General features: G+C 37.8%; 1 protein-coding gene across 1 annotated transcript in view; it reads left to right on the plus strand.

Annotated features, from left to right (window-relative positions):
- The window catches only part of CRB1 (crumbs cell polarity complex component 1), a 202,575-nt gene that overhangs the window by 67,782 nt on the left and 119,360 nt on the right, over positions 1–15,433 (plus strand). Inside the window, 1 exon segment of the mRNA XM_058533903.1 lies at positions 13,396–13,591. Within this exon segment, the coding sequence (XP_058389886.1) occupies positions 13,396–13,591 (196 nt within the window).

Raw genomic sequence — 15,433 nt, forward strand, 5'->3', positions numbered from 1 at the left:
GTCAATGTGGAGATTTGAATCTGGGCTTGGTGTTCCATCTTTTCTAAATATATATATTATATATATGTCTGTGTTCTTGCTGAGGAAGATTGGCCCTGAGCTAACATCTGTTGCCAATCTTCCTGTTTTTGCTTGAGGAAGACTCACCCAGAGCTAACGTCTGTTGCCAGTCTTCCTCTGTTTTGTATGTGGGTCACTGCCACAGGACGGCTGACGAGTGGTGTATGTCTGCACCTGAGATCTGAACCCGGGAACCTGGGCCGCTGAAGCGGAGCACGCCAAACTTAACCACTACACCATGGGGCCAGCCCCTCTAAATAGATTTTTTATTCACTAAATCACTTTGAAGGCATCTATGAGAAATCATATGGACAATTTAATGGTCCTGAAAATAATTTGGGGAAAATAAAAGTAGTATATACTATAAAATATAAGCTTATTTCATGAGAAATAATGTTATTTTTATCATTACTATTAGCATTGTTATTGAAAGTTGTTTTACTGAAAGTATATTTCTGATTACAAAATTAACGCGCAAAACATTTGATGAACGTAAAAAAATTTCTTGTGAATAATCATCAATAAATAGTCCACATTTATATAAATATACTCAATATATAAGACATCAGTTTAAAGAACATTTGAATATTGATTCTGTGAGCACCTACCCTAAATATCTCAAATTTTACTCATCGTATAGTATGCCCATAACAAATATCTTTCAGATCCAAAAGGCAAATAACATGTAACAGCCAACAGAGAAATTTTGAATTTCTCAGATTGTATCTTTCTTTTATCGAAGGAAAATGGTTGTTTTTCTATATGCTGTTAATTATGAAATTGATCGTTTTTTGTGTTGTCATATAAAGAAAATTAAACACTTGTTCAGGTTTTTGCTTAGAACTAGGGCCATTTGAAATAGTTTTTATGAAGAAATGAAGCTTCTGGCTTTTGACAAATGTTTGTTGAATGAGTACACAAAATAACATGTTATTCATTCAGCAAATATTTATCACATGCTTGCAGTGCACTGGACATTGTGCTGGACCATGGAGACAGAAAGATGACCGAGACAAAATTTATCCCTGACAAAATGCTCACGGCTGATTCAGGGAGGAGGCATGTAAACAAAAATTACTCTCTCTCTGAACAGACTGCTGAGGCAGCTCAGAGAAAGGAGCCGATGACGCTGCTGAAAGCCAGGAAATGCTTCATAGAAAAAGGCCTACGAGCAGAGCAAAAATGTGTTTCTTTCCGGATGTAGAACTGAAGCTTTTGTCTTCTGGCTGCATTTATTATTGTAATTGTGTGAATAATAATGAGCTAACAGCAAAGGGGAAGAATTGCGGAGATGTTTTACAAAGGAGTGAATGTCTCTTCCATCATATTTGCTTTGGTAATTGGTTTGTGGTTTAGTGAGCTGTTATGAACGACATGCTGCATCTATTTCTCTCCATCTGACGACTTCCAGTGCCCACCTAGCTGTCAGCAGGGTGGATGTGCAGGTCTGCGTGAGGAGGAGATGAGCTCAAAAATTTATGGTAATATGAAGAATGGGTGTGATGGAAAGACTGGACTTCAGAAGCAGGAGACAGGGATTCTGGGCCCAGCTTGATGTTTTCTAATGGTTTGGTATTAATAAATAACAATAGTTCTGAGCTTCCATTTTTTCATTCTAACATATAGATAATGATAACATCACCTAATTCTCAGGGTCATGATGAGAACGAAATGTTTTAGTGAAAGTCTTTTCATAAGCTATTTAAGGCTGTGAAAATGCTGGTTGTCACTATTTTATTATATTCAATTATTGCTACTAGTACCAATACTGTTTAAACCATGTTAACTTATACTTTTTACAGGTATCATTTTCTTATACTCGAATTGCTTTCTTTTTTGACTATATTAGAACTGTACTCAGGAATAGATTAACTGAGGTCATAATCTCTGTGCTGTATTTGTGAATTTAAACTGGAATATTATGATATGTCTAGGCAAAAATTTAATTTCTGAAACTGCTGTATCATAAAAATAAAAGATTCAAGAATTTATTAATATTATAACATTTCAAATATTTGGGAATAACAATGATCCTAATAAAGAGAAACACAAGAAAGATGTTTGTTATGACTAAAACATTATAATTATAGAAGTGTGTAATGTATAATATTGGCATATTTAACATAAAATGCAAATATTGCAATTTTCCTAGAGTATTCCCAAGAAACTTACAAAATTAAGCAAGGTATAGACCATTCATAGAAGTAGTGGGTTTTTCAAACATAACATCTTGGAGACTCTGAAATGGATTACTCCTTAAACTTGATATATGTTTCATTTTTATATATTAAAAAATATACATATACATACATATAAAATATAAGCAGTAGACTGAGGAAGTCATTCTTACTGATTAAGAAAATAGTATTTTAAAATCAAATAATATCTGCATACATGTTATGACATTTATGATGGGAGTAAATTGGGAGGAATAGAGTTTAGAGAAAATTCTCCAGATTTAGAGAAAAATGGCTGGAGAAGAGGAAGGAAGGGTGAGTGGGGGAGTAGAATATGTCCACAGACAATCGTCCTCCAGGAAATATCATTAGGTACAGGAAGCACAAGAACACACTCACTATTCTCCACCCTTAAGGCTGACAAAAGGAGCCATTCTTTCTCTTCCTGGAACCAGTTCTAATCTCCATGAACATTCTGGAAAGACAGGGATGAAATAGTGTCAAGAACATTCTTAAACTTTCCCTGATGATAAAAAAAGGAGAGAAGAGGACAAAATATGACAAAGATTAAGAAAACTAGCAAAACACACGTTTAATATTGAAAGCTGAGGTTATTCCAGTTGTCTCTCAGTGAAAGCATAATTTATAGAAACAAAAAAGATTTAGATAGCTATAATAACAAAATAATACAATACACTATTTTAAATAAATAAAGTAGCGCATGCTACACATGAGCTTGTCTTGCGGTTTAGGGTACCCAGGGATCTGGAAGAGTTCAAAGGTCATGAAGACACAAAGCATCTGCCTGATTCCAAGCCCTAATCTACCCAAAGGAGCCAAATCCACCTGAGGGCAGATCTGGCAGGAACTCTAAGCTTTGCCAGGGCCACTCAGGGCAGGCTGGCCTGAGGATCCTCCAATAAGAGACACTTGAGAACCTCGCTGGTCACTGAATCCCTAGGGAGAGACTGAGTCCCTGGAGCGGACCCTTGTGGGAATAATAAAGTGTTAATAATACTTACAAGTAACTATTATAAAATAAATAATAAATATAATAAATATTACATAATAATAATAAAAGAATAAATCTGTTTTCATATTTCATCAGAATTAATTCATCATTTATAATTACATTGATTTCATATACATTGTTGAAGAAAAATTCTGCAACTAAAACATAACACAACCCCCAGACACTGTTGATTGTAAAATGCATCGTAGTTCCTAAATGTTAAAAATATGAGGGAGAAAAGAGCAGTCTTTGAATTGATGAAATTCAGTTGTCCTTCAGAGATGAATTCTAGGCTTGTAAAGTCTACTTTAAGTGAGTACTTTTTTGTGTGTGTGAGGAAAATTAGCCCTGAGCTAACATCTGTTGCCAATCCTCCTCTTTTTGCTGAGGAAGATTGGCCCTGGGCTAACATCTGTGCCCATCTTCCTCTACTTTATATGTGGGACACCGCCACAGCATGGCTTGGCAAGCAGTGCGTAGGTCCATGGCCAGGATCCAGACTTGTGAACACCCAGGGCCACGGAAGGGGAGGACATGAACTTAACCACTACGCCACCGGGCCGGCCCAAAGTGAGTACTTTTTAAAAGGCATTTTGTTACTTTTTGGTATCCTTAGAAAGGATGTGTCTAAGCACAAGAGCCGGAAATCTGATTGGATAAAAACCCAAAGCTATTCCTGCTGAAAATAAAAAATCCTCCTTTAATCTCTCCCAGCATCTTGCTGATCATTATTGTGCTTGTCTGACACTATTAATCAGAGCAGGAAGTCATCCAGCCTCTTTTCATTGCTCTAGGATGCTGAAAAGATTATAACCATGATATACAAGAGGAGAACATACTGTAAATCTGTAGCTGTAATGGAAACTAGTGCTGCAGCACCTCTTGGCACTGATGCTTGGTCTGGACTTGGACTGATAACTGTTGTAATTGATACTCCATACATCATTCCTTAAAGAACCCAGAAATAGCATGTATAATTCTTGTTCAAAGGGAACTATTATGCATAGAGGCCTGTTAGATATTAAACATAGGAGGTGGACTCAGACTTAGGATGATAACCCAAAGCTAGAGTACAATTATTTCCAAAGCATGGCTCTGCAGATATGAGAAAGGTGTTCAGAGTGGTCTGTTGTGCACTCTCCCCCCACTCTAATGAGTGATGAGGACAACATCAATGCAAAACCTGCTCCAGACTGATAACGTGTGACAGGCATTATCTTGTAGCACAGACTGCTAACATTGAACTCTAATTGCTGAAAGATGCATATTGATGTGCAAAATCTCTAAATGCTGATCAGAAGTTTAGGGCACAATCATTCAGAAACAATGTTTTGTTTTAAACATTTCCCAAAGCCATAAATTTGACTTTATGGCTTTTGATTTAAAATGGGACCAGGCTTGCAGAAGCATTGAGAAGCTCTGTCCTGGCATACCAGATCGCCTTTCAGGAGAGATGGTACGTTATTCCATAGCCGTGACTTGATCATTCATTCAAAATTCTTTGAGCATTTCGTGTGTTCCAGAATATGTGCTAAATGCTACAGATCTTGGTGTTAAAGGACAAAGACTTTGACCTAAAAAACTCACAATTTTGTAGATACAATGGACAAATAAGCTTGCATTAAATATAATATATACTTTTGTATTATAGAGAATTACGAGAGCACAGTGCAGTGGCACCTAAGGTAGATACAAGCAGTTAAGTATCGTTTCCAGGATCATGTGATACTTGAACTCAACCTTTGGGACCTAGTTAGAATTAGCCAGGGGAAGTAGGGAGAGAGAAGTGGGGCATCACAAGTAAGGGGAGCACCTGTGTGCAGCCTAGAGGCCTGAGAGATAGTGGAGCTGCCGGAACATCATTGTAGGTGACACCAATAGAGTCCACATCTTTTAGAAGCTTCTACAGCATTCCAATGCAATTCTGCTTTATCCTGGAGACAAAGGGGAACTATTTAATGGCATAATTTAATGGTATAATCAGGTTTGTATTTTATAAAGGTCACTCTCAGAATTGTAGAGAGTGATTTGTAAGAGAGAAGCCAGTAACAGAGAGACCAGATGAGAGATGGTGAGGGTCTGAATTTGGTGGCAGCAATGGACATGGCAGCTTAGATCCCTTTCCAAGGTATAAATGCCAGGATTTGGTGGCTAATTAGGATGTGGGAAATAATAACAAGTAAAATGATGATAGCTCCTAGAAATCTGGCTTGAGTGGCCTGGATGTTCATCCCATTCATTGAAAGGAGAATTTGGGCAGGGATAGGGGCACAGGGGCTCAGAGAGGGTGGACTGAGGAGAGAGAGTTTGCAGTTGGGATTGTAAAATGATGCCTGGGAGATAGGTGGGAAGACATCCTATCGACAGCTGAATTCAGAAGGGTAACCTGGCCAAAGTTACAGACTGCTAATGTGTACCTTACGTGACAATGTCACAGGAAAGATCTGCTTCCTGGTTTCCATTAAAGTGGTCACCTGCTTCTCTACCATGGTCTTTTCTCAAACACAAGTAAATAAACAAAACGTTTTTTATTTTTTTCCGATGCACCTTTAATTCCTTGGCCTTTGCTGGAACTTGGCGTTTGTCTGATGAAACCGCTTTCCACACAACCCTTTTTAAAGGGTTCTTCTCTCCTTGATTCTCAGGGCCAGGAGGGAAGGTGAGCTTTCCCACTAAGCCCACTGCTCCTGAGAGACCACTGGTTCATCACTCACTCAACACTTCAACTACTCTTTTCTTTTCCTTGTGAGCAATAACTCACTAACCTCCAAGACATTCCCAGTATCCTCAATGACTTCCCCTCCTCGTGGCTAAGAGCATAGGCTCTGAATTCAGACCGACTCAACCTAAAGTGGCTCCAGCACTTTCTAGCTTTCTGATCTGCATCAAATTTCGTGACTTCTCTGTACTTCAGGTTCATCATGAATAAAGTGGGCATAATAATAGAAAAATTAATGGGTAATATTTTGAAGATTAAACAAAACTAAATCATATACATAAAATGCTTAGATTACCTGATGTGAAACAAGCTCTCAATGAATGTCATCTATTACCATTAATAACAAGAAAGGATCCTTGTCTTCAAAGCAGTGGTTGGAGATAAGCAAGTAACAAATAATTAAAATATAAAGCTAGAAGTGCTATAAAAACACGAGAGGATGGAACCAGTAAGGAAATCAGGGAAGACGTCACTGAGGAGGAGACATTTAACATAAGTCTTAAAGGATGACTTCATCAGGTGGACAAGTGGGAAAGAAATTTCCAGAGAGAGAGAGATCAGTGTGTCCAAACTCTTGGAAAGGTAGAGGTGTATGGTGGTTTTGAGAAAGCAAATGGTCTGATGTGACTGGCATATAGAATGATGATAGAATGGTGATGGGAAATGAAACTGGAAATATTACAAAGGTTTTATACACCACAATAAGAAGTTTTCACTTTTCCAAATCCAATCAGGAGCTACTGCAGAGTTTTATGGACCATGCTTTTAGAATTTCTTGAGCTTCTTTTTTCAGTGACCTCCAACTCCATTGCACTATAGCCATACGTGGATACAACTTCAAGTTAGACCCACTCATCATTCAAAACTGCTTTACCACCATATTTACCACGACCTGAGCTTCTCATTTATTTGTTTCCATTGGGCTCTTCATCCTTAGCAGAATCTCAGTCACCCGGCCTCTCCTTACTCATACTGTCCGTCACTCCATCTCTATCCTGACACCTCCTTGGCAAGCCTGGACTTCACGGGGAGCTATTTTACTTATGTGCCTCTATTCTCTACGCCTTCTTGTCCTTAACCTACAATTATTACCTTGTAACTTTCCAGTCCTGGAAAGCCCTGTTGTCTACTTTCTTTTCTCCTAATTTAAAGCCTATTGATCCACCTCAAATATTTATTATCTAATTTTAGTTATATATTTACGATTGCTCAGCTGCTATTTGTCAGTTGTAGATTTTTTTATATTTAATGTAGTGGCTGCTCCAAATTTTTCCAGTCTCTAGCTCCTATACTCTCAGCATGACATCTATATTTAACCAAATTTGAAGCTATTCCAAATTCCCTTGAAGTGTTATCTTTGCTTTCAATCACTTTTCAAATATTTTTAAATTTTATGTATCCCAAGGAATTCAGGAAGGAATACAAGAAAGAAAGAACAAATAGACTATAGGTATACCGTTCACTGAGTGTTAGCTATATCCAGCCTCAGAATTAGCAGCGGCAGAGCAGAGATCAGTCCTGGATGGTCTGTCTACAAAATCCATGTTCTTTCTATTCTTCCCCAATGAATGGCAAAGGAAAAGGAGAAGAAGCAAGAAATAGTAGCAGGTACAATTTTTATGATTCCCTAACTCAACATTATAAAAAAGTGTTTCATTTATTAGAGAAAGCATTTGGTGCTTCACATGCTTCAACAAACATTCTCTATAAAACTATTTTATTTCCAGCCACCAAAGCCTATATAGTTTTTTCTGTTCTATCATTCTGTGCTATGTTGGCTTGGGAATTATGTGTAGTCTGATGTGTTTCTAAAGTTCTAAAAGGAAAATGGGACATTGACAATCTCTGTCTTTGGATCCCAGCACCTATCTGGAGTTCTATCAAATTCCCAATTCACTTACAGTGGGGGTGAGAGGTATGGGGCTTCTACTCCAGCTTCACTTTTTTTTTTTTTTTTTTTTTTTGGTGAGGAAGATCAGCCCTGAGATAACATCTGTTGCCAATCCTCCTCTTTTTGCTGAGGAAGATTGGCCCTGGGCTAACATCCGTGCCCATCTTCCTCCACTTTATATGTGGGATGTGTGCCACAGCATGGCCTGATAAGTGGTACGTAGGTCCGTGCCCAGGATCCGAACCTGTGAACCCCAGGCCACCGAAGCGGAGCAAGTGAACTTTACCACTACCCCACCGGGCTGGCCCCTCTGATTTCATTTGTGCTGTATCTTTGACTCTACTTCTTTCCTGTCTGTGTATCTATCAGAATTTGGTCAGGAAAAGAGAAGTCATTCTCTATATTTCAGATATAATGAGTTTAATATAGGAATTATGGGCTTGTACACAGAACAGGCTACATAGTTTGTGGGCCTTAATGCAAAATAAAAATGCAGGGTCTTTTGTTTGAAAATATTAAGAATTTCAAGATGGTGACAGAAGAATATTAAACCAAGCAGGGAATCTATTATGGGTTGAATTGTGTCCCCTCTCAAATTCCTGTGTTGAAGTTCTAACCCCTATGTTGAAATACCTCAGATGTGACCTTATTTGAAAACAAGGCTGTTGTAGATGTAATTAGTTAAGTTGAGGTTATACTGAAGTAGATTGGGCCCCTAATCTGACTTGTTTCCTTATAAAAAGGGGAAATTTGGACACAGTCACACATCCAGGAAGAATACCACATGAAGATAAAGACAGAGACTGGATGATGCTTCTATAGGCCAAAGAATACCAAAGATTGCCAGCAAACCACCAGAAACTAGGGGAGAGGCATGGAGTAGAGTCTTCCTCACAACCCTCAGAAGGAGCCAATCCTGATGACACCTTGATCTTGGACTTTTAGTCTCAAAAACTGTGAGGCAATAAATTTCTGTTGTTTAAGCCACTCAGTTTCTGGTAACCTGCTACAGAAGCCCTAGCAAACTAATACAGAGTCTTTCTAGCTGCAGGGCCCTAGGCAACTGCGAAGGTCACGTGCCATGAAATCCATGAAGCTGGCCCTGCTTGTACAATGGTTGGAAGAGATGAGGGAGGGAAAGACAAAGAAGTTTCCAGGAAAGATTTCAGTCCAACGCCCCCAAATGGGAGGTTCTTAGAAGCTCCTGTGAAGGTGCAGCAATTCCGAAGAATCTGTGGGAAGTTTGCACCCATCCCGTTCTACAGCAGTGGCATGAGTGGTTCTCCAGGCTCCTTAGGAAGCTGCTGTGAATCACGTCTGCCCATGTGTGGGACTGATCTGAGCTCTCTCCAGAGAAGCGTGGTTTCTCTTCCACCGTCCAAGTCTGTAAGTGTCTCTCATTGGCAAACTCAAACCATTAGTCATTTGGGGAAGGAGATCTAGGAAAATGTATTTCTTGGTGTCTCTGTGATGCAGAGGAGATCTTCTTAGGAAGAGATAAGGGCAGTGCTAAACTAACAATAGATAATCCAGCATACTTGGCCTGACATGTTTTGCACTTAAAGCTGATGTTTCAATGTCACTTTTCTTGGATTCTAACATGACAGCTTCCCCCTCGGGCAATGGTGACTTTTGACTAGATATCTAGGTTAGGACGGGTTTTGGGAGGAGGACAGGAACAGCCCTGGTGCTTCTCGTACACCTTAGGGGTATAAAGAGGAGATATTCATTGAAGCGAACTCTCCCCACATCAGTTCATATGATCTTTCCATATAAGGAAAAAGAAGGAGAAAAAGAAGTATGATGTAGCAAGTGAGAAAGGAGAAGAAGAGAGTGAAAGAGAAAGGAGAAAGTGGAAAAGGAAGAGAGAATCAAGCCATGAGCCCTTGAAGAGGCAAGAGGAGAATCTGGAGAGCGTGTTGTCAAGAAAAGCAAAGTGACATGGAATGGCTTTGGCTTTAAATTAATTATGTCTTATAGAAGATGAAAAAGAGCACTCTTCGATTATTTGTCAGGAATGTTTCTTCTCTACCAAAGCCAGCGGGTAAACTTGGGAATCTCTCATCATTTCACCCTTTTTACTTAATACTTTAGGGAAAGGCATGTAATTCTAATCCTTTTTCAAAATTTATATTTTTAAAAATATTTGGCTGTGAGAACATTTCTGAACTTTTCTTGACAGTTAATGACAATTGAGTGAGTAGTTCATAGTGGAACTATTCCTGACGGTCAGAAACTAATGATCTGACATCTTAGGTGACCTATATTTATGTGGAGATGCCACTGTGGACATTAGCACAGTCTTAGTTATAGTGAATCACCAAAGCTAATGAAGTCAGAGGAATTGTTTTCCTCTGTCCTGTACATTCTTCTTTTGGTGCAGAGTTCCTCTTATCCTATGTTTTTTATTCCTTACCTTTTCTATTTTCTTTTGTTTCGTAAAGAACTATTAACCAATTCAAACAGACAGGTTTGGTTCCTGGATGAATTTTTGTGAAAGAATTTTACAATTAAGAATTTCCTATTTCTTAGAGAATCAGCCACAGAAGTGCTACTCACTGTAACTGCATTCAGTTTCTATTGCTACATAGAGTTATAATGACACGGTGCCATACTTAATAACACTAGGCATAAAATGAATGTTTCCATATAGAACGGACCACACCGTTCAGGTACTTTTTTAGTACCTGATTAATTGTCGATTAATTGTATATATTTAATGGCTGTAAGCATGTGACAGTAAACATCAAATGGAAATCCTAGTTATCCAGATGTTTTAGCTCTGAAGCCAAGCATCTGGAATTACAAAAACATCTGGATGACAGACTGTACTTATCACTTTCATCCAGCTATTTTGGCATTATGCACACTTAGACCAAATCACTTTTGTCTATATTGGTAGCAATGATAAGCTGCAATAAGAATCATGTTGCTAAGTGATATTAAGAGTAATACAAATAAATCACCCCAAAGTAAATAGTTATTTGAACACAAATTATATCTAAGCTATTGAAATACATTCTTATATGTGCATCAGGATAACTTTAAAGCCAAAGTGTTTGGACTACAACCTATAAATGAAGCTGCAGTATTTAAAATAATGGTTTAGAATGTATTTCTTAAGCATTAGGAAGTAATCTGGGTGTATATCAGATGAATATATGAATTTTGTTTGAATTATGAAATAAAATTTAGAAAAGTGTTGACAAGTTTCAAACCACTGATTTGGCTTTATATCTTAATACTTTCTAGCGAATACAGATTACTGAAATACCAAAGGGCATAATCCAATGGCGTATAGGGAAAGGCACATGGAAAGGTGGGTTAACAAAAGAACTGGACTAAGAGAAGACAAGGGTTGCAGAAACACTGTCCTTTACTAGCTCTGGGGCACAGGCAAGTCAGCGTACCTTAAATGTGTTGGGATGAGATAAAAGAATGCCTGTGAGATCACCTTGCCCTGCCCTGCATATGGTAGGTGTTTAATAAGTGTCAGTTGCCCTCTGCTCAGAGAGCATGATGGGAATCCATTCAGAGAGCATGATGGGAATCCACTCAGAGAGCATGATGGGAATCCACTCAGAGAGCATGATGGGAATCCACTCAGAGAGCACAATGGGAATCCAGGTTGACCTGGGTGACCATAGTTCACTCTGCTTAAGTCATGATAGGTCAGTGTCATTTTAGGGGAGATAATTTTGATCCTTACGGTTTCTGAGTACTAACAAAGTTGCTATATGTGTTAAAAAATAATTATATGAAAAAAAATTTTTAAAGAATTTATCATTTTTGTCTTTCATACATTCTTGAAAAATTGAAACAGGTATCTATTATTGCATTATTTTACATGGCAGAAATAAAGATATTAAAGTGTTACTGAAAAGTCATTTCAGAGAGAGAACTAGAATGAGAACACAGGTCTTCCACCAGCTGGTTCAGAGCTCCTTCCCTTGACCTGACTGGTGCCAAGTAAACAGATAAGGAAAATCTCATTCACAGACTGGATAAGAAATAGCCAGGCTTCAAACAGCAGGCCATTTACCTAGCAACAATTACTATTCCACAACTTTCTATTTTTACTGATATAAAATTTAATTTGTAAGTTCTTTTTCTTCTCAAAAAAACAATCAGATTTAATATGCCAGCATCCCTTTTAACTTAGGTGTTTGTAGAGTCCAGTCACAGTTGTAAATGGCAGGTAGCATTTTCCATCATGAGAATGGGCACAAAATCAGGCTATTAACAACTTCTGAGCTATTTGAAAATCCCTCAATATCATTTTAATACATAATTTATTATTCCAGGTTATAGGCACAGAAATAAGGATGGGTAAATATAGATATTCCCCCTTTTGTGTCTTTTAAAACCTGTATATAGATTTGATTATTGTGTATTAGACATTATTTTGACAGATTCAGTAGGGCAGTTTCTTATCTCAGTGTGACTACTTTTGTAAATCTTAAATTTATTTTGCTTAGTAAATAATCTTCATCTACTATTGGTGGGGGAGGGGAATATAGATTTTTTTTTTTCCCCCTGAGGAAGGTTCGCCCTGAGCTAACACATCTATTGCCAACCTTCCTCTATTTTGTATGTGGGTTGCCACCAGAGCATCGCCACTGACAGATGAGTGGTGTAGGTTGGCGCCTGGGAACAGAACCTGAACTGGAGCACACTGAACTTAACCACTAGGCCACCGGGACTGGCCCTAAAAATAGATTTTTTTAAATGTAATGTTACCTTAAAATGAAGTGGTTTCTGATAATACCATTAATTACATTAAGTTTAAATCACAAACTGATTTTCTATTTGCAAGTAGTATTTTCCAACACTACAGAAAATTTAAATTTAAAAATGTCTATGCAAAAGGAACACTTAAGGAAATAATTGCACATCATATTGGTACAATGAATGTTTGTAGAAAGAACAAGTATAGTTTTTTTTCTCTAGGAAACACTTAGTATGTACCAAGTATTGTTAGAAGCACTTTAGAAAAAGTTGTATTTATAGTAATAATCCTATGAGGTTATTACACCTATTGTTCCCATTTTCAGGTGAGGAAACTGAGCTATGGAAAGGTTAAGGAAGTTGCTCAAAGTCACACAGCTAATAAGTGGCTGTGCCAAGATCCCAAGATCCATTTGGCTTTGGAGTCTGAGCTTCTACCCACTGCTCTATGTGAGGCCTAACTAAACTAAGCATTTAAAAATAATTTAAAAACATGGACCAGTCCCTTTTAGGCTTCCAACAAAAGTACAGTTAGCAGTAACTTTGTTCTAAAAGTGACTTGTTTCCATAGACTGAAAAGTCACAAGCTGTTGTATACAATAGTTTTTTGTACGTAGCAGCTGCTCTGCTTTGTGCAGCTCCCCGCAAGCATGCCAAAAAGTTAATATCAATTACAATTAAAGAGGGAAATTATTTTGAGTAACATAACATTTGACAAGAGCTTTGGTAAATAAAGCATTGCCAAAGAGCTAAAATATTAACACCTTGTTAAAACTTTTCTTTTTTTCTGCACTGACTTTTTTACAAGGTGTCAACTGTGAATTGGAAGTTGATGAATGTTGGTCCCAGCCCTGCCTAAATGGTGCCACTTGTCAGGATGCTCTGAGGGCTTATTTCTGTGCCTGTGCTCCTGGATTCCTTGGTGATCGCTGTGAACTCCACGTTGACGAGTGTGCCAGTCAGCCATGTCTCCACGGAGGGCTGTGTGTGGATGAAGGTAACAGGTACGTTTTCTCCTATGTGTGATGACTGAGAGAGAAGTCATTGACCAAGGACTATTTGGAGAATTTGGAGATTTTACACCCTTAGCTTAAAATTTTTAGATTACTTTATACTTGAAATGATGAAAGGTTGTAACATTCAGATTTTACTAAAAAATGCATCCTTCGGAGGTCATCTGTCCCAAGAGTGAAGGTTTTCCAAGACACTCTTGTAATAGTTTAGAACTGCTTATATTACAGAAAAGTGGCAGCTTTCCAATTCCATGAAATAAACCTTTTGTAGATAGGGAAGGTGCAAAAACAAAGCTAGGGATTATTCTGTATGTAAATATAAGTTTGTATCTATGTGATAACAAGCATATAAATCAAATGGTGAAAAACAAATCCTTTAGGAATTTTATATAAACAGTGTTGGAAAGGGCAATGATATTAAATAATTTCTATCTTGAATTTCCAGGTGTTTGAGGGAATTGGGTGAATACTTTTGAAAAAGCAGAATGATGAGAAGTAGTCATGTGATTCTGCTCCAAATCAGATTCAATCATTGCTTTTCAGTCAAAAAGAACAACAATAAATTATACCTTAATATGATGGATATAATAAATTTAGTTTATGGTAGTTGAGTTTATATCAAATATTTTGAAAAGAACTTTCTGGTATTTATTTAAGCCACAAGTATTGAGTTATCAAATGCATGACAGTTTCTAAGAGCATCAACACTTAACAGTGTCTTGTTGGATCCTTCAACAGGTGGGTGGAAGGCAAGATGGGCATTAATGTTCCCATATTACAATAAGGAGGCTAACGGTCAGGGAAGTTAGGTGACTCCCTCAAGTTCACACAGTTAATTCTCTGCAAAAGGAAAACTAGAATCTAACTTTCCTTTATTTACTAAATAAGATATAATTTATCCAAAATCTAAATTTCAGAATGAATCAGACTCAAAAGGAGAACAATAAAAGTCATGTGTGCTTCAAATATAGCCAGAAAATAATATGATTTTAAATAGAGCAATGTGGTTGTATATTTCTCTTGTAAACTATAAAGCATAACTGTTAACCACATTCCACATCTTTCTTCTGACTTTCAGTTATACCCAAATCAGTCTCCAGTAACATGAATCTACATTCCTGGAGGCAGGTAACTGGCCAACACATAGATAGAACAGAATGGAAGTTTCCACACAAGAACTCTAGTAGAAAAGAAGGAGGCTATCCCATTGATACTTTGCTGTCTCCAGAAACATCAGGACAGAAATTACACAAAGCTTTTGATTCCTATGGAAATGCAAACAGAATGAGGCTGAAACCCTGCCACCTTTCATCTCACCTGAGTGTGCCATGAATAATTTTTCTATTTTACCCTTGTCTCTCTTATTACCTAAATTTTGAGAAGAAAATCATAAGGTCAACAGATATGACCTGACTTTATTTTCACACAACAAAAAATTTAAATATTTGCTATGAGGTATGTGGGAAAGTCAGAAACTATACACGAAATAAGGTTCTTGCATATCAAAGGAATTATGCAAATGAAGTCTCTAATTCCACTCGGTCTGCTAGCCAGCCTTCAGTACAGAGCTCCTATCTCTAGTGTCTTACCTAGAGTAGGTCTGTTACCAAGCAGCAGGCTCATTCTGCTTGCTTTGAGACCAGCCAATAAGTCAAGAGGCAAGTCAGTGGAGTAAAAAGGGTTTATTCATTTTTGCAAGCAAAGATGGAAGATGGTGGACTAGGATCCTCAAAGCCCATCTTCCTAGAACAAAAATCACAGAGCAGTTATACAGGGGAGTGGACATGCAGTCTTGCACAAAGTTATTCGAGGAATGCAGTTTCTCCATACATC

The sequence above is a fragment of the Diceros bicornis genome, chromosome 38 (genome assembly GCF_020826845.1).
Source record: "Diceros bicornis minor isolate mBicDic1 chromosome 38, mDicBic1.mat.cur, whole genome shotgun sequence".
Taxonomy (NCBI): Eukaryota; Metazoa; Chordata; class Mammalia; order Perissodactyla; family Rhinocerotidae; genus Diceros; species Diceros bicornis.